Source organism: Thunnus maccoyii, chromosome 22, assembly GCF_910596095.1.
Source record: "Thunnus maccoyii chromosome 22, fThuMac1.1, whole genome shotgun sequence".
Taxonomy (NCBI): Eukaryota; Metazoa; Chordata; class Actinopteri; order Scombriformes; family Scombridae; genus Thunnus; species Thunnus maccoyii.
Window position 1 is genome coordinate 18,658,724 of NC_056554.1, and position 20,364 is coordinate 18,679,087.

The following is a 20,364-nucleotide window of genomic DNA, read 5'->3' on the forward strand; positions in this document are numbered from 1 at the left end:
CAAATTCCCTCATAAACTTGCAGTAAACCAGTAAAACTGGGACTTTGGGTCCCCTGAGAGTCTGTTTCCTGCTTTTCATAGTTTTGAACTACTTCAAATATCCCCAAAACTGGCAGGTTATGAATAAATTTAATAATATTCTTAGTTTTTCCAACATCCTGCCTCTCTAGTAGTTCACAACATAAAAAGCCTGGGGGGGGGGGGCAACGTTATGTAAAAAAAATAGCAACGAGAACATGTTTATTTTCCCAGTCACATTTTATTTTTAGTACATTTCAGTTTGTTGATAGATAACTAGAGCAGAGGAAGAGACACTGTCCGCTTTTACCCAGCAGGATTTAGGGGACAGCGATATACAGTATTGTCTGTACAGCTCAGAGGGTTGAAAACAAAAAGTGAAAGATCATTTTTATCGTACCGCGGCTCCTGTGAGAAGATGGGTTGAGTTTGAGGGCAGGGAGTAATTGTCGTCTCCCGTCAGATACATGCGTTTGAATGCGAGGCTGACGCATTAATGACATGTTTAGAGCTGCAACGATTAGTTGAAAGTTAATCCGCAACTATTTTGATCATTGATTAATCATGCAGGAGGTACCTTTTCAAGTAGAAATGCAAAACATTTGATTGTTCCAGCTTCTCAAAAGTGAGAATTTGCTGCTTTTCCTTGTGTTACATTACAGTCAATTGAATATTTTTGGATTTTGGACAGTTGGTTGGACAAAACGAGGCATGATGACATCACTTTGGGACCTAGGAAATTGTTTTACTGTTTTCTGATGATTTTTTTGGACCAACTGATTAATCAATGACATTAGTTGCAGCTCTAGACATGTTACTTGTCAGACTGGCAGAGTAGAAAAAAAAAACATCTACTGGTAGCAACAGTCCACTGGTAGATGGTGTTTATCTCCCACTGCAGTTTTGTCAGACCCATATAAATAATGTGCAAAGTCAAAGAAAAGGATAGTTTGGAAAGTCTCCTGTGCAGTTTGAAATATTCAGACTAATGAGGCTCCACTGAGGACATATTTTCTTAAAAAACAGGGACATTATTGGCAAAAGTCGCAAAGGGATGATAAAGCTTAAGGGAATAGTTTGACATTTTGTGTTTATTTGCTGTCTTGCTGAGAGAAGATTGATACCAGACTCGTATGTATACAGTTAGCTTAGCCATTAGCTGGTTAACTTAGCTTAGCATAAAGACTGGAAACATTGGCGAACTTCTAGCTTGGCTCTGTCCAAAGGTAACAAAAACCGCCCGCCAGAATCTCTACAGCTCATATATTAAAACATTATATCTTGTTTGTTTAATTTGTACAAAAACAAAGTGTAAAAACTATAAGTTATGATAATAGCAGGCTAGTTATTTCCTCCTGTCTTTATGCTAAGCTAAGCTAATCAGCTGCTTTCTCATATTTACTGTACAGAAATGAGACTGGTGTTGATCATTTCATCTAATTCTTGGCAAGAAAGTGATGTCCAACATTTCCTTTTCACAAAGGTGTAAAAAAAAAGTGACATCAGAACATAAATTTTAGTTCCTCTGAGGGTTTAGTTGCATTTTAGCTACCTCTTTACTGAGAGTTGAAGTGGGTCCAGCAGTGTTATGTATTCTGTGTGCGAAAGCAGCCTTAGTGAAACCAAATGCTGCCAAGGATACTGGCAGAGACCGCCGCCAAGAGCCCGTAAATCGCCCTGTACGTTTCTCTGGTAACGAGCCAAAAAGCAGATTGCTTTGTTGTCAAACATGAAAATGCTTTCCATCATACGAGTGGCTGCCTTCGAAGTGCCCTTCCTTAATCCCCCCTCGAGTCTTGAGGTGACTTTGTCGGCATCTCTGAATTTTCATATCGTTGTTTTCATCAAGCCAAGCTTCAGACTGAAACTGAAACAAAGGGAGAACCTTTACAGAGTGGACTGCAGGGCTCAGCCAAAAAATGCCTCTTTCAAGTTCAGCAATGTCATGTGACTTACTAAAGATTCTGCTCTGGAGGGGAAGTAGCTTTACTCACAGACTGCAGTGTCAAGTGGAGGCTAAAACATTAACAGCCACTTCCAGCACGTTACAAGCTGATTGGGCTTCTAGGAAAGAAGAGGCTTCTCAGATGTAAGATGTCTTTAGTGTTTAATTGCTGGCTGCTTATTTCACACACTGATTGAATTGTGTTTTACTGGAATCAGCTGACATAGTGAGCCAGTCGTGGTCACATCAGGATTAGACTCTTTTACTCTTAAAAAGGATGTGTATTCAGTCAATATTACAGCAATAAGATGTGTTGATCTGCTGGGAATCAATATATAAATCTGATTAGAAGACACCCTCTTTTTAACACTGAACCAACAATAAACCGTCAACATTTTGAAGCTCATCCCAACTTTGGCGACCGTTTAAAAACCTTCGAGATGTGACAGGCTTCATGATGGTTTAATCTCCCTGCTCAAACAGTGTTGAAAGTGGGAAATATTACTTGCAAAACAAATCAAGCTTTCTGCTTTCTTGGCCCAGATTTGGTCCAGAAATCAAATAACCAAGCGCTGATGGACGAAAACTGCAGATGTAGAAACATGTCTCAATTAAGCTTCTTTTCCCCGTAGAGAACCACTAGATGAGATTTTGTTTTTCTGAAACACTTTAGCATTCATTCAAAACACTTTTTTTGGTGTTCCCTCAATGCTTTTTCATTCTCTTGCAATATTTTTTGTTCCTTTGCATCACTTATTGCATTATGACATGATACTTTACACCAAATTAAATTAAGTAGCACTGGGTTGTGCGAAAGAAACATGAGTCAAAGGGATGCAAAAGTATGGAGACACAAATATCAAACCAAAAGTATGCAAAGAAATTATTCAGAAGGAACAGAAAGTTAATGGAGCACATGATGCAAAAAGTAAATTCCAAACATTACCTTTGAGAGACTGGCGACAATATTTCAGACTGAAAGTGAGCTAATACAGATCTTTGAGATATCCAACTGAGTCCGGTACAGCAGAGACGATCTACCAGCTGGCTGACATCTGGTGAGAAAATCTTGCCAGCCCATAAGGAGGAGCCATACACACACTGGAGACTACATCCACACCCACCCACGCAGACTTTAACACTTCTGAACTGTCTCCTCCGTGATGTCCACTTGGGAACGTTTAAAAGTGTTGGAGTAGAAAGCACTGGTGATGATACAGCAGAGGCAGAGAGAGGTAAACAGACTGTTTTTTTTTTTAAAGCTGTTGTGGAATTTAACATACCCTGATCATGCCCTTGCAAAACCTCCTTGTCAAATTTCAAAAACACAAGAGCATCCGGGAGAACGTCAGCTTCTTTTTTTATTCCAGGGAGGGTTTTTTTTGAAGGTCGACCTTTTGTCTGGCATCAGCATTTCACTCACTTCAGTAAGGAATAATGTGACCTGTACAGCCGAGGGAATGATGGACTATCATTTGAATAATCTCCACCCAAGTCTCACAACATTTTTTTTAAAGCATTCATAAGGTAGTGTTACATCTACTGGAAATGTTTCTCATTCACACGTTTCTTATTTGACAACTCAGTGTAAAATCACCTTATTTTCCTCCTTGCTTATACATTCATGTTAAAATAAAATGACACAAGCAGAACTCTTTGGAAACATATGAAAGAAGGCAAACAGTGTGAGAAAATGATGCACTTACAGTATCCACACTGACCTACAGAGGAGTTTAATGATTAACCGCAGAAGGGAAAGTATTGGATAAAGTAAGTTACTTGGGATTATGATAAAAGAAGCTTAAATATGAAGATCCTGCAAAAAGATTTCTAGATTTACAGTGTGAGTGTCATTAAGTAACAATGCTAAAAGTCTCTGTCTGTCCCTTGTCAGTGTTTAAATGACAATAATTTATTTAATTTTGGCAAAGACAGCCAAAAACAAACATTCATATATTTGGTCCAGCAGTTTATTTCAAAGGTTTGGATGGGATTCTACTTTTCTTGATCACCTTCATATGACATGTTTAATGTTTTGCCCTGTCCTGCTGCATGTGTGCATAGCCTATAATGCCAATGTAGACTGTGCATGAGTTACACTCTGATCTTAACCTGGCATTTACAGGAACGTCAGTAACCGGTAGCGGTAAAAGTTTAAAAGGTAAATTCACACTGAACCACATAGGGCAGAAAATTGTGGTTTAAACCTTTGAGCATGTTCCTCTTATGGCCACAATCCAAACGGTGATGTCATATCAGGTGTTTTGACTTTCACTGGTGATGGTGAAATCACCACACACCAGAGCCACAGAGCTTCAGAGCTTATTTGACAGTGTTACACGTGGGAGGATCTTTTCAATATCTGGCTAGACTGTGTCTAAAACCATCAAGTTATTTGAGCAATAGGCCTTTTTTTCCACAGAAGATATTTTGACATCTTACAGCAGGAAAAGCACAGGTGTAAATAATTAAATAAATGCATTTGTACTGTGTTTTTCCTACTACATGATATGGTAAGTCAAAATGTCTATGGTCAAACAGGCCTTTTGAATTTCAATCTGTCTCTAATGCATCTTGTTTGCAGTTACAGTTGAGTTTTTTTGAGGCGTAGCTATCCGATTTACCCAAGACACATGAAGTAACTTCCCCAAGTAACTCTGGCACTTGCATCAACCTGTTGCCTTGGAGCATAATAAACTGAAAACAAACGTTTGATGGGATATTAAACATGCGTGCACTCACACATTAAAAAATGACATGTAAACCTCTGTGCCTGTATCTTTGTTGGATTAATTTAATATCTGCCAATTGGACCTTCTTTACTTGATTAAATCATGGTACACTTCAGTCCGTATGCGTGCATTGTAGGTAATGTGTCTGCTTCTTTTGTGGAGTCCGTTCCTTCAGATTCCCTCTGCGTGGTTTGGTCCTCCCCTGTTTGCTTTGCTTTGCCTTCAAGAAATAAATTATCTCCAGTTTGCTGATTATCACCTTTCAAATGTCCCAAATGAGGCTCCTGTTATGTTATGGTGGACATTGGCTATTAAGGTGCTTTCTGGCTCCAACATTCCTATTAGTCCACCAAAAAAAGTTCCCAGTTTAAGGCAGGTAAGAGTTGTTAAGCTCGTCCACCTTGGTCAGTTAAGCTGTACAAGTTGTCTCTTCCTGCTTAAGGAGTCCATTGGGAACTGGATGGGTGATGGTGTTTCGTTATAGTGCGTTATTTAGCAGAATGATGGTGGATACAACCATGTAGTCAATGTCATTAAGCTCACTGGAGGCCCAAATTGTTCCAAAGAGACAGTTCCCAACAAAATCATAGCTCCAGGAATGAAATCTGTCTTCCCTTATTAAATTTGGGACCTCCAGGACTCCTCCATTGAGCTCTGATAGTGGAATGTGGAGCAAAATGCCAGCACAAGAGAAACGCAACTCTTGTCGATGAGGGAAGTTGAATCTAAGGGTGCTGACTAAAATGTTTTGAATGATATGTGCTGAGAGAATGTTGGACACCAACTTAGAGGATAAGATTAAGAAGTAGCGGAAGGAGAGGTGAAGGAAGAGATGAGTGCAGAAAGAAAGGTTAAACAAGTCAAGAGCGTATTTTGTGAAGAACCTAAGTTGATCCTCTTTCTACGGCCTTTCTAAGACTTTCAAGGAGGGATTTTCAGGCAAGAAGCCCAAAACAAAACTAAAGGAACTGAATTATGGGAACCCTCGCAAGTAATTGAGCATTTGTGATCCTTCCTCTCCAGGAAATTTAACGTATATGAACAGAAATGGGCACAAGCCTCCAGCTGTCCACCCACGTTTAAGGTGTTCTTCATCGCCTTCAGCCAGCCTATTCACTGAAATTCCTCAAATATCCTCCTCCGTATCCAGTCTGAAGAAAGAACAATTGAGGGTTACCAACAGTTTCAGTCAGAGGGCTGACACCTCAGTCCGTCAGCCACTCCCCTCTGAATCCTCCCTGGTTCCCTCCCCTTGTCTCCACCAGTCCCATCGTTCCAGCTCTTCCCAGATCAACAGAGACAGCGGCGGTCACTCTTGGTCACTTCCTCCGAGGAGTGAACCACGTTGGGGACGAACCCACTCTTCACACCCTCCCAGCCCTCCTGGATTGTGATGTCACCAGACCGCACCAAGGCGAAGATGTCCCTGGTCAGCTCGGTGAAGGCATGCTCAACGTTGATGGCGTCACGGGCCGACGTCTCGACGTAGCGCATCCCGTACGCCCCTGCCAGCTTCTCTGCCTCCTGGCGGGTCACCTACAAGATGAAATGAGATTAGAAGAGACTTTCACATGTGGGAATTTGGCAAGTCAATGGCTGGTAGATGTACACTCTTAGGACGACAGCAGAGATCAGCAGAGGTCAACTTAAGCCCCTTGTTGACCAAATCGCATGAGGAACTAAGAAACCCCAGGAACTAAACATGGGATCTGAATAAGGAAATAAAAATCCCTTTTGTGCACTCTAGATAGTGTTTGAAGAACCATGAAGATCAGGAAAATTAGCTTAACGGATTTACACAAAGTCCATCCAATAGTTCCTGGGCCAAAAGAAGTACTACCACTAAGTAAGAAATCAGTTGTAATGCGGGTAAAATAAAAATTCCTGGAAATGTTCCTGTGGTTGAAAAGGGTTATTAGAAGTCTCAAAAGAATCTAAAACACATGGTGGACCTTTGTGCTATTATCAACAATGAGGTAATAACTTAGCTACTGGTACATCTGACTGTGTTTAGATGATGTTAGCTTTGCCTGATGGCTATGTAGCTAAGTGACAAAGCCAAAAGAACAGCTGTTGTTCAGTTTAATTAAGTCTGCAGCTCAAGGTTTTGAGTTTAGACCAGAACTTAGGACAAAAGAAAAGAAAATTCATGTTGTTGACACCTGTTGGCACATTTAATTGTAATTTGCAGACGGCTAGTTCTTCCCCATCTCTCCAAAATGGAATCAGATGGAGTTGTTTTGCGTTGGCGCCGAAACATTGCCAATTAAACAGAGTTCTCATTCTAGTGTGCAGGTACCTTTCAGTTGTATTTTTGTTGTTTTGTTGTTTGTATCCAGCACTGAAGCTTTGTGCATGTACTGTACACAAGACTACCCTTGCCACTGGCTGGGAGATTTATAATATGGTCCCCTAAATTTGGCAGCTAATCAAAAGATTGAACATGGAGACAAAATGGAGTAAGCAGGTGACCGTGAGCTGTGAATAACCTGCTATAAAACAAATCCACTACTGCACAGAAACCTATGACAAGAAAAAAGAAATAAGACAGCAACTGTTTTGGTCAGGCAAGGGCATTAATGCGTCGACTGAGTGTGTGTGACTATGTTGCTTCAAAGTCTTTGATTTTTTGCTGATATAAGACAGACTGCACACTCAGAAACTGCTTAAAATCATTTGACAACATTACTGAACTGCATCAGACTGAACAGAAACATCATACCACATGCACTGAGTAGCATCACTAACACTTTTGAGATGTAGCCAGCTAAGTGGCAAGTAAATTAGCCTTTTACATTAACTGATTAGAGAAGACAGATCAAGATCACAATGAAGTGGCTAAGACGGGAAAGCTTACATAATTTCCTGGTTTATTTGATTTTTATCCTGCTCGCACAAGATTTTACTGTACAAGTGTAGACACACTGTTGTGCAGTGTCATCCTGTAATGTCTAAATTTCAATGGTGATATTTTTACTTTCTGTCTGCCAGCTGCCCCAAGAGAATTTATCACTGAAATAAATGTACTAAAAATAAATGCACTAAATGTGAACAAAAGGTTATTTTTAATGCTGCACACTTTGATAAATTGTATATTACGTAACATTTAAAAGAGTCACTATCCCCAGCAACACATTTTAACACACTACAGCCTCATGAGAAACTGTTGTGTTCACATTTCCGTTCACTTTTACACTGTACATACCTGGCGCTGTGCCTCAAGGTCACACTTGTGGCCCACCAATAGGAAGACGATGCTGTGGGGCTGGACGTGACTGCGAGCCTCCTCCAGCCAATCGTGAACGTTCTGGAAAGAGCGGCGATTGGTGATGTCGAACAGGAGGAGACCGCCCACCGAGTTACGGTAGTAAGCCCTGGTGATGGACCTGCAGAGGCCAGAAAATGGAGGAAAAGATTAAAAAAAAATCAGAGCCAGAGACAATTCATTTGCCAAGTTTGTCTCAGTAAACGTGATGCAGAGAGCGACAGGAAGAGACGCAAATTAGAGTGAAAGGGAATGTTGGTTGATTATACCAAGAAACAAAGGACTGTTATCTGCATTCAAGATAAAGAGACATTTAGTGAAGATGCAAACAAAAAAAGAGATAAAGTCAGGAGGAAAAATGGATGACAAGGTGTGAGAGAAGGAAAGATGAGAAGTGAGAGAGGTGTCAGGTGGAGGAGCTGAGAAGTCGGATAACAAATCAGATGGAGGGAGATAGCTGTGATCATTTTGCCAGCGATTCTGAACAATTTTGTTTGACAATTTAGATAACAAAACTGTTTGATTTCACATACTAATGAACGATCCCTTTACTGTATTCTTTAACAGAGGAAAGAGCAAAGAAAGGTGTTATTTTTAATGGTCCTTAGAGGGAAAAGTAACTTGATATACCAAGAAAAGATTATATAGAAATTGCTCATTTTTGTGATTACTAGTCAGTCTATTATTTGAATTTGAAAATAGTCGGCTTGGAATAATAATTTGTGTCTGATGTGGTTTTTCAGTAAGAAAGGTCAATTACCTGGTTAGAAATTGTCAAAATGACACCTACTCCTTCTACATCATTAAAAATCCAGAATCTATGAATATGAAAATATAACTTATTTCTACAATGTACCTGCCGGAGACAAGACGTCTCCTTCGCTGTAAAGTCTATTCTCAGTGTTTGTGCAGTGGAGGCTTCAAGTTTCCACATCACACTTGTGTAAGTTACATACTGGAGCTCAACTGGCTTCCAAATTAGTTGTGATGTCACATGCTCGTTAGTACACGATTTAATCTCACGATTTTCGGTGAGCACGGAGCAACTTTCCTCTCTCAGTAGCTGAGGGTGAAAACTCTGCACGTACATCATTCTGCACATTGATGCTCAAACAGCCAACGAAGAGCAAAACTTTTGACTGGAGGGGAACTTAAAATTCATTAGATTTTTAATGCATTTTTTGGTGTCTCTTCCAAGCATCATGAGTCATTTAAACTGAAAATGAGATGGGATAATATATCATTATTGCCGATATACCAATTTTTTCCCATTAATTACCACACAAACAAGTAACTCTGATAAAATAATATCAATATCAACCTTTAAAAATGCTGAATTCCAGTGGAAACTCCAATCATGTTGTTTGATTTTACATAACTAACCACTGCAGCCCGACTTGAGAGGAGAAATGCCGCTAGATTTTGACAAGATGTGGCACCCCGCGTGCACACACCAAGACACACCAACCCCCTCTCTCTCTATGATCACGTCTTATCTTCCCACAGTATCCTCACGGAGAGAATGTCAACATAAATATAACGAGAAGGAAAATTACAGACTTGAGCAAGAGACGGAAAGAGAGACGCGTCATGAAAGAGGAAGAGGGGAGGATTAGTCGATGGAGAGAATACAGTAAGGAGGTGGCAAAAACTCAGAGCCGGCGAGTGATTCACTTGATTCGACACACACACACACACACACACATATATATATATTTATGGAAAGAAGGACCACGCAGATGAAACAGCAGTGACTAAGACTAAATGTGAGTCGTCAGTAGGAGAAAAAGAAAACAGACGAGGAAGATGAGGTGGATTAAAATCAGAGGAGAGGCTGTACACAGATCCTGATGCATGTTGCACAAAGTGTAAAATCAACTGCAGTGTCATAAAATCCCAAAATATGTAAGAAAAACATCTTAAATTCTTTCCCAAAATGGCTTCTTCAGTCAAAATGGCAACCTTATAAAGACCCATAAATGGAAATTTTCTGGTAGCTTTATATCTGACAACTTGGTTCCACTAAATCAGTTCCACATTGCAGAGTAATAGAAACACAACAAAAACACCTCATAACAAATAAATAAATAAATATCCTTGTGTGCACCATTTGGGATGTGGGTCTAAACATAACGGATAAAGCTGACATTATTCTATATTTCCTCTTACTGTCAACAGATCCCATGAAAAGACCAAAACCAACAATGTGTTAGTCCGTCTCTAAATACTTTCTGACTTCCTGAGCCTGTCTGCGCCACTCAGTCCTAAACCCAATTTGTGTCCACTAAAAATTGGTCACAAATGTATAGAGTAATTCCAAAAAAAACTTTACTCAAACAGGAGTAAATGTTGCATTTGTTGGGGACTATTTTCAGCTGCCGATGAATACACATTTGGTGCTCTAGTGAGTGTTTCCAGCAGCAGGACGGCTTATGTGGAACTGACTCAAAATAAACTTAAGTATTCGTGTTGATTTTTGGGGAAAAAAACATGTCATCTAATGCAACTGTGTGGCTCATTGATGTGTTTTTAATAGTTTCAACAATGGCGCTCTACAGCACATACTGTAGGAATGAGATGTATCAATTTTTACTTGTTGATAGGATCAATTCATTGTTGGTTTTGGTCTTTTCATGGAATTCCTTGACGATAAGAAAAATATTACCGTACTTATCCTGACATTTTCTGCCACAGAAAGCAGTATGACGTTCAAGATGAATAGAAACACAAGTGTGACCTACAACCTACAACTAATTTCAGTTAAATCCTTGTGCTTTATATTTAAAGCTCCAAATCAATCAGTGTCTCCTGTTCTTAATGGCTTTAACATAACGATCCTCTTCAGCACTCAGCTACAAAAACGTTCAATCAATCATTCTTGACCTTTGGGGAAAGTATGTGTGACAAAATCATTTAAATGAAACTATGAGATGTGGCTCAAAAACCAAGTAAAAGGATCTTTGTTCTTTATTTTATGTATAATCAAGTCTTGTATTGTATTCATATCAAATCCTGCATATATGGCTGTATAGTCTACCGCTGCAACTAACGATTATTTTCATAGTAAACAGCAGAAAAGTGTCCTGGAGTCTAAGGTGATGTCGTCAAATGTCTTATTTTGTCCAAAAAACAGTCCTGAAACCCCAAAATATTACATATACAGTAATGTAAGTAACACAATCAACACATCTCCACATGTGAGAGCTTTGAACCAGCAAATGTTTCGCATTTTTGCTTGAAAAATGACGATTATTCGATTATCAAAATAGCTGATAGCAGATTAATTTTCTGTCTATTGATTAATCAATTAATGGACTGATGGTTGCAGCTCTAACATACTCTTATATTCAGCCATCAAGAGCCTTTTTTTTCTGTTAACGAGACGGTGTGATCCCACTTTACTCTCACAGTGCTGTTTTCTCACCTTTGGGAACTATAACTGGAAATGAATGTAATGATCTTGAAACAAGACACAGTAAGTCTGTTTAGTGCACTTGTATCAAGAAATACACAAACACATAACAAAACAATATTTCTGCAGTAAAAATGAAAGATGTGAAGATGTAAAATATAACGAGCTAGTTATACGACTTAAGGAAGAAGAATGACCTTATTCTTCAGTTTTTTAATCAATATTAAGGCTTTCAGTGGACTATATAACTGTAACATACCAGCACAGAAACCACTTTTCTTCAGATGGTGTACATCTAATTTAAGAGAGGTCTTAAAAAAGCAATGAAACAAAGATTAAAGGCTTCTCTGCTCTACATGAAGTGACTCTTAAACTCATATCCTACAGTACGGTGCAGGATCAAGAATCTAATCGTGAGAAACACTCAGAGACTTGTCCTCAAAATGGCCTCTCGGCGTTTGAAAAAGGTTCGTCCTTCGGTCTCCGAGGGACGGGCCGCAGTTGCCATGGAGACGCTAATCATGCTGACAGGTGAGACCAGTCCCCCTTCTGTCAAGACGAGGAGTTGAGCTGTATCCGTGTGTGTGTGCAGGCATGTGTGAAGATGCATTTTAAGCTAGGAGACGTAATTCGTTACAGCTTCATCTACGGACTGCAGGGTTCTCACGTAGAACATTTACCTTTCTTTACTGTTCCTTCAGATTACATCTACTCAGTCATTAAGTTGGTAATTGTCTTACTGAGGGGTACATGTGACATTTTATGGACTCCTCTTTTTATGGCTGCCGCTGCTGCTGCAGTGTTTGAATGCGTTGAATCACAACTACAAACGCTCAAAAGTGGGCTAATGACAAAATATAACAACATCTATAACTCTTTTCTGTTGTTTTCTGATATTTTTTGTTATTTTTTAGAATAAGAATGTGTCTTTTACACTTAGTTAGCATGAAGAAGAAAGAAAAAGAAGAAAAAAATCACACAACTAAGGACATTTTGTGCACTCGCAGTCATGCATTGCATGTAAAATGAAAATAATTGATTTTACACCCATTCCTGGAGAAGAACTGTAATTTTGCACTAACTATAAAAGGGAAATAATGATGTGTTCAATTGGTGCACTTCATATGAATTCATTCCAATTAATGGCGAGAAAAAAGTCTGACAGCTAGTGCACCGCAGGTCAGCTAATTTTGTAAAAAAATGTGAAATCTGTCTATAGACAAAGTTTCCAAATATAAATGAATAGTTAATTTACTTGATTTAAACTATGCTTTTCTTTCAAGATTCCCCTACAATTACTAACAAAGTACACAACTCAAAATGCGCTGGTCTCACGATAAAGTCGCTCTTTACACTGAAGTTGTTTGACGTCTTCAGACTGTTTTCCTGCTTCATGCACATTGGAAGAAGACGAAGTTATGCCAGAAAACCCTTTTATGCATGAAACTGGACTCATTAATAAAATGTTACATAAGTGGATGATGCAAAAGGACTCATATTATACATGATGAGTTACTTTAAATGAAAACATGCTGTAATATATCTTGTAAAGAACTAACTGAATCCTGTCTGTCTATTATTGTAGCAACAGCGTTTCTTACCTGTTTCTAAAAGTTATTTTATCTAAGTCATAATGTTATAACCTCACAGCTTAAGTTGGTTTAATGTGGTTAATTAACATAATTTGAAATGACTTTTTTTGACAGTGTGAAATCTAACCGTGTTCAATTCCTCTTCAGACCTTTTTCCTCAAAAAATTATGAAAATATTAGGAGCACTTCCAGTTGTTTACTTGTCAGAAACATCCCCTCCGGTCGTATGCTCTGTTGTCTCACCTCAAACGTTCATTTGAATAACAGCTCCTTCTCCTGCCCAAGCAAACAAATTAGTTTCAGGAAGTAATTCGAGTTTTTAGACCTCTAGGCTATGTCGTTAAGTTCTCTAATATTACCTGTTTCCTCATCAAAATACACTTTAGACCCTGAATTTGGGGTATTTGGATGTTGAGATGTGAACTAAATTAATTCTCTGATAGTTTTAGATTTTATAGATAAATTTCTCATGTAGATACTGTCTTTAAACATTCATTTATGTCTTTAAAGACAGAAATTTATACTGTATATTTTCTACATTTTGATATATTATAATATATGGTAGTCTTGATATGAAAGTTAAGTAAAATTAAATTAAATTCCATGGTGTCAGCTGTTGTCTTGTGATGATGTGATACTTAATTGATCTCTGTAAAAAAAATTAACATTTTCATTTTCTGAGAAAAGGGGGTCAGCTGCAGGTCTTCTTCTCTCAGTTCTGTAAAAGCAGCTGCTTTATTTTCTAATCAAATATCCACAAGAGATTTGGAAACATTTAACCCTGTGTGACCTTTACAGTTCCCATAAAAAAAAAAAAAACAGAATTAAAGTGTCAAACTTCAACTTCCTTGTTTTCCTCCACGTCAGAGACATTTCCCATCGATCACTTGTCAGTCTAACAGTATTTAACTGTACTGTGAGGTATCTTCTTTGAAATTTCCAGTATGCAAGTATGCATTTCTCTTTTACTGGTCGTGCTGCTCACACTTACTACCCAGTTCCTCTTCTAGTTTTACCTCCAAAAGAACCACTTCTGCAGGAACATACGAAGCTTTACCTCCTACTGTGCAGCATTGTCTCTTAACCGAGGAAGACAGCAGATGTTTCCAAAGAGCAGATGGTGAAGCTCCAACAAAGACACTATTGAGTTGTTTTACTGTCCTTTATGTCCATTAGCAATCTGAAAATGCTATAGCGCCCTAAAAGCTGAAACGATAAGCCGATAAAGAGAATTTAATGCGACTATTTTGATGATCGGTGTAATGTTTAAGTCAATTTTTTGAGAACATCTACTGGTTCCAGCTACTTCAATGTGGTGATTTACTGCTTTTTTCAGCTTTATATCATTGTAAATTCAATATATTTGGGTTTTGGACTGTTGGTTGAACAAAAAACAAATAAAATAAAACAATAAAATTTCAAAAAATGCCTCATAAAGGTTGCCTGACTGAAACTTATAGCTATTTAATAAATCTACTATAAGTGTTGATAGTGTGCAGGAGTCAGTTTTGTTGTTTTATGTTCTTCCTTTTTCTCTTTCGTAGTTAGTGTACAAGTGTGCAAAAGACTAAAGTCCTTCCTTTGCACTGTTGGACAAAACAAGACATTTAAAGGCACCATCCTGCTCTAGGAACATACCGGCACTTTATAAACGAAATGATGATCGACAGAATAAGAAATAAAGAATAACTAAAAGAATCTGTCCTTCTCATGCTGTCATTACAGATTATTGTAGGAATATTATAAGAGTACGCTATAGACTAATGAGTCCATGGCAAATGACAAGACACCATAAATTACCTCATAATTAAGCACCAGGGGCAAACTGTGGTCACTAATGACATTTTATAGGCCTATGATCAGATAAAACTCATTGTAATGACTCAGTATAGTCACAGTATTCCCCATAACACTGTAAAAATGTAGGAGTGGTGATAAAAGACTGTGTTACAATAGCAAATTCACTTATATGTATGGGTGTAGATTTGGGTATGGACGGTAGAGACATGTCCCTACCAATATTGAAGTGTCGCTGAATTGTCATTACCAATATTTTTACCAATTTCAATCGATATAGCTGCTTTAACTCTAATGAACATTATCTAAAAGCTACATTAGCCATAGCTTGGCCAACTGGTTTGTTTGTGACTGTCATTTATCACAGAGACGCACAGACAGCCTCTCAGGTGAGCTCTTACGTCATAGTGAAAGATCTAACCATAAATTCAGGAGTTGAGCTGAATGAAAAATTATACAAATACAAGCTTTTGAGATGATCTAAAGAGAGGTTTGAGCATCACTCCGTCATCACCTGAGAGGCTGCAGCTCACCTGTCTTTACGTCTCTGTGCTGATCAGGCTGCTGTTGACAGGATTTTCATAATAAAATGATCAAAAACATGAATTCTAAGGTTAGGGACCAGTGCCAAGGTTACCACTGGCACTGGTCCCCGGCGCTGCACTGCGGCTGGCCACTGCTCCTATACTGTGACAGTGTATGATATGTTGTTTTTAAATATTAATTCTGGTCTCAGATTTATAGTTAAGTACTCTATCAATAAAATAAAGTCTGGTTTCAGGCAAGTCAGCAAATGCATATTCAGTAAAGTTACATTTTGCAGAGTCAGGCTCTTTATGTGTGTGTGTTTGTGTGTGTGTTTGTGTGTGTACGTGTGCATATGAGTGATAGAGAGCAAGTACACATACACAATTATTTTGTTTCCCTACCAAAGTTCAAACCAAACCTACTTACATGCTCGTCATAAAGCTCCACACCCAGCTGTTTCTCACCTGAAGCGCTCCTGACCCGCGGTGTCCCAGATCTGCAGCTTGATCCGCTTTCCCGGCTCGATCTCCACCAGCCGGGAGAAGAAGTCCACGCCGACGGTGGGGTCCGACACCTGGGCAAAGCGACCCTCGGTGAACCGCCGGATCAGACACGACTTGCCCACCGTGGAGTCCCCGATGACGATCAGCCGGAACTGATAGAGCCATATCGCCTCCATGACTTGGCTTTGCCTGCCTGTGTCGCTCTGTAGCGGTCTGTCGGTCCTTGTGTGTAGGATGTGTGTGTGTGTGTGTGTGTATGTGTGTGTGTGTGTGTGTGTGTGTGTGTGTCTGTGGAGGTGTGAGCGGTGGAGTGGTGCACGTGCGTGAATGCGTGCGTGTTTGGGGAGGGAAAGAGAGAGAGAGAGAGAGAGAGAGAGCAACGACATTAGAATAACCCTATATGTTTGTAATTAGGCTATTCCTATAATATTATCCTGCTAATTTGCGACATTATCTATGGTTGATAATAATCTAGTCTATTTTCTATCATCTTTTTTCCTATTTTCTTTATGTTATATGTTTTTAACGCTGTAGCACTTTGAGATTCACTGCGAATGAGAAGTGCAGTACAAATTAAATGCATTATTAATTCAGAGATGTGTCAGAGATCTTTTTTTATTGAATTATTCCCCCTCTGATAGTCCTACAATTGAGATTGGTAATAGACTAGGACATTCAATAATAGCTTTATAGCGTAGTGCTCCTATATTTTATTATTCTTTTATGTTTCATCTCCACTGGCATCACTATTAAGACTGCTATTGTGCCCATAGTGCTTAATAATGACTGCATCTTATGGATATTTGTGGTATTCTTTATAAAAATCTGCCATAAATCTCTTCTATCTTTCTTAGATGTGTCTTATTACTCCTACATGGACTCTGTTGCTGCTGTTGAATGCATTTGCAAAAGAAAGAAACTATTAAACATAATACATACTTTGATTCAATACTGAAATGTAACCTTTAATTGGCCATTTGCCCTCACACACACACACACGCCCCCCTCCTGTGGCATATCTGGCTCACTGTGCCTCATTGTGTTCTGTGCGTGATTCAATTAAAAACCACGAGATGTAAGAGAAAAGCCGCTTAGCTTACATGCTTTTCACTTCACTTCATGGCGTCCATTTTTTAATAAGCCTGCTTTCTGGATTATTGGCCGTACAGCCCTACAGCCTTTTTTTTTTTTGGATATGAGGCTTAAGCACATCTGAACGCTTACAAACGTGGATCCCATTCAGTTCAATATTAGAGGGGGCACGTGTCCGCTCAAATATTTGAGATTACATGGCTTTAGAAGTTGTTAAATTCTATTTTCACTTCTATTTGTTTTCCAGTAAGCTAATAACATAGCATATAGACAAAAGCTTCTCTGGGGTTTTTTTATTCGTATTTAACTCTGCCTGCTACACACCGTCACCCCCCTCTCTGTTTAGCCTACTTGGTTTCTTCCAGCTAGCAGGGACCGTTAACCAATCAACGTGTGAGGTATTAATAACCAATTTCAGCTCCCGCCATAAAACAGTCCCACTTGAATGAATATGTAAATTTCTTCACAATCTCTATTAGAGTGACTTTAACGTCATTGGATTTAATTACAACCCACAAGTAATTAACACTAGTGTTAGCTTTTTGTCCTTCGCTATTATTAGCAGCTAAATTAAAGCGTCAAAAGCTAAATAGTGTCAGTAAAACCGTAGCTATACATGTTTGTGAACAACAGTGCTGGCTAGCTGGCTAGCTAACTAGCTAACGTTACACCTGAGTTTAAAGCCTTTTCACTAGCATTTTCTTGTTCAATATTGCTATTTAAATGCAATATAGTATTAATAACTATCATTCACTTATAGTTCTAGATAGACTGATGGTGTGGTCATAAACATAGAGGCCAAAACAGATAATTACTGCTAACAACTTGGTTTGGTGTCAATATTAACATAATTCATGGTGACACTATGCCCCCTCAACAATTACATGTTATTGCTAATATATGCATTTTCTTTTCATGACATACCTGCTACAAGAGACAATTTTTTAGGTGAATTTCTGTTGTTAGTTAGATTTAGTACAGAATAAGTTGAGAGTTAAAAGAAAAAAGAACAAACTATGTGTTACCATATAACTATACCGCCTTCACATGTGTTGAGATAACCTTTAAATATCCTGAAACTCTCATCCTACCAGCATATTTAACATACCAGAACTGCCACTGGGGTCCCTGGGGACCCCAAGAATAAACTACTGTAAGAAACAACCATCATAGCAAAAAGAATATTAGTATTTCAGTAAAGTTACAGTTAATTTGCATATTGTGTACACTGAAAATATATACTTTTCTTTTATACTATCACAGCTTTTTCTGCAAGTACAATCTTTCCACAAAGTATTCAAAATGACATGACACTCAAATATTGCTTTCTGGTTTAATCCCTGCGTGAACTTTAAGGCATATTTAAGACGATGATGCAAAGAAAGGGGAAATGGGCTTTAAAGTCGGTTATTTTTAGAAACACAAATGAGAGAGGGACTTTCTATTCTCTAGTAGGCTACTACTACACCACAGCTATCCCAGACCAGGCCATCGGGCGGGCAGAGAGCCAGACTCAGCCTCCCATCACCCCCTCCGTGTCTCTGTGGAGTCGGGTTGCGTAGCTCGGTCGGTATGCAAACATTAGTGGCTGAATCCCCGGTGAATAGCAGCCTTATGGGCTCACACCGGATGCAATTTGGAGGTCCACCACGAAACACAGCATATCACATATCCAACATTTACAGATGTGCCTCAAATATGTGTCAGATCCGAAATATAAATCACTAGATACTCACGTGGGGGACCTCTTACAAATCACTTTTACAGAAGCAGTCTGTGGTGGTTTTGTGCATTATGGTTGCACTATTTTCAGTTTATTAGGACATATGGTGTGAAATATGTTTAATTTATTAGACATCAAATATTAATCAACATTCCTAAAAAGCGATTTCAGTTGTGATACTTGTGAAGACTTTCCAAAACGTGCAATGTTCATTTTTTTCATATATTTATGTGTTCACAGGTGACATGTGAACTATAAAGCGCATTTATGAGCTATTATAGGGTTTATTACATATTAGGATATAAGCGCAGAGTGTGTAGGCCTACTCATAAAAACGTCTTTTAGCAGATTGTTTTCATCACAGGCTATTATTAGACCACACAGAGCACATCATGACAGAAACTAGGCCTGTGTGTTCACTTTCAGGCTTTCAGCTGATTAATAGCAAAGCAGAAAACGTGAATACAGAGAGGGAAATGCTTAGAAAACCTACTTGGAGCAGGAGTGAAGTGTAGCCTGATATCAGTCAGAATAGTTGTTTGTTTGCGCCGTTCAGGACCAGGCTGATGTGGGCTCCATGGCACCGACGAGTGTGTCTGGATGGATCCGCAGGACGCAGCAAAATAACCGAAGCAGTGGCAAAACCTCCGGGGGTCGATGCTTCTCTCACAGCCCCGGTGACAGAGGCTGGTGTAGGCCCTGGAGTCAGGGCTGATTTCCTTGTTAATGTCAGGCCCGAGAGCAGATATAGAAAAACAGAGCAGGTGCAAAAAGAAGAGAGAAAAAACGGATCTTGCGCTTTCACCCCGAAGCCACGAATAAACCACGAACGAGCCGCTTTTCTCAGTTTCGACACCGAGAACCGTCGCTGTTTAAGAGGGCAGGATGCTCGCTGTCAGAGGGGAATCCCGCCGTATCATTTGTGTGTTTGGTGTGTGTTTGTAGGTTTTCGCTGCTGATGAAATGGCAGCAGTAGCAGCAGCATCATATAGCCTGACTCATCCCGCATCAGTACCACTACCGTAAAGGACCGTGCACAGGCGCAACACTGTGGGGAAACAAGCAACACTGTGATAAAAGCTTAAATAACAAACATTTTTATGGACATGATAAAGAAATATCAGAAGAAAAACATCAGTCTAACTGGATACTGGGTATGATTTTGTGAAAAAATCTGACAAAATGATAGATAGTGTCAGTATAATTGATGGAAAACAGAAATAATACACATTAAGTCGGCTACTTGACTATATTTGATTTTGAGAGGACTTGAGGTCTGTTCAGAATCTTAGATGTCCACAGAACTGTACAATAATCCTGTTGTGATATGAGATAAATTAATGATAATTACTGCAAACTACTATAAAATTACAACGGAGTACCACAGACACTATTATACAATATTATTTTATTGGGTTTTTTTTAAATAAATATTTTTTGTATTGGACATGTTTATTTTTGGAGACAAGTGCAACAAGAGGGAAGCTGCACTCTCACTGCGCCGTCTGTGGGAGCAAATGCAAATGCGCAGACACGGAACTGGACACGCTGCTGGGAAATGTAGTTTTTACACATACGGCACGAAACCGTGTGTGTGGCTAGATGTTGTACCAGAGATGAGGAGGAGAAGAGGATCCTTCACATGAGAACATTTTCCCTGTTCTCAGAAGCTTTCTTGGGTAAAATTATGTTAAGATTTAGAGTGTTGAGAGAATGTGAGCTGGCATTTAGAAGGAAAAAATAATCCACATCTGGCT

General features: G+C 39.0%; 1 protein-coding gene across 1 annotated transcript; it reads right to left on the bottom strand.

The window, feature by feature from the left end:
* Positions 1–771: 771 nt before the first annotated feature.
* Positions 772–19,584, bottom strand: rab39bb (RAB39B, member RAS oncogene family b). Its single transcript, XM_042401612.1, has 4 exons — positions 19,101–19,584; positions 15,754–16,080; positions 7,901–8,081; positions 772–6,231 (listed from the first exon to the last, which is right to left on the bottom strand). The coding sequence occupies exons 2-4, from the start codon at positions 15,966–15,968 to the stop codon at positions 5,986–5,988; spliced, it is 642 nt and encodes a 213-aa protein (XP_042257546.1). The 5' UTR covers positions 15,969–16,080; positions 19,101–19,584; the 3' UTR covers positions 772–5,985.
* Positions 19,585–20,364: the final 780 nt, after the last annotated feature.

Bases quoted from the DNA above. Each gene is read 5' to 3' on its own strand.
- rab39bb (XM_042401612.1), bottom strand. From the start codon at position 15,968: ATGGAGGCGATATGGCTCTATCAGTTCCGGCTGATCGTCATCGGGGAC. The intron at 8,082-15,753 runs GTGAGAAACAGC...TGGCCTCTGCAG, and splicing joins GCGGGTCAGGAGCGCTTCAG to GTCCATCACCAGGGCTTACT. The intron at 6,232-7,900 runs GTATGTACAGTG...TTCATCTTGTAG, and splicing joins ACCTTGAGGCACAGCGCCAG to GTGACCCGCCAGGAGGCAGA.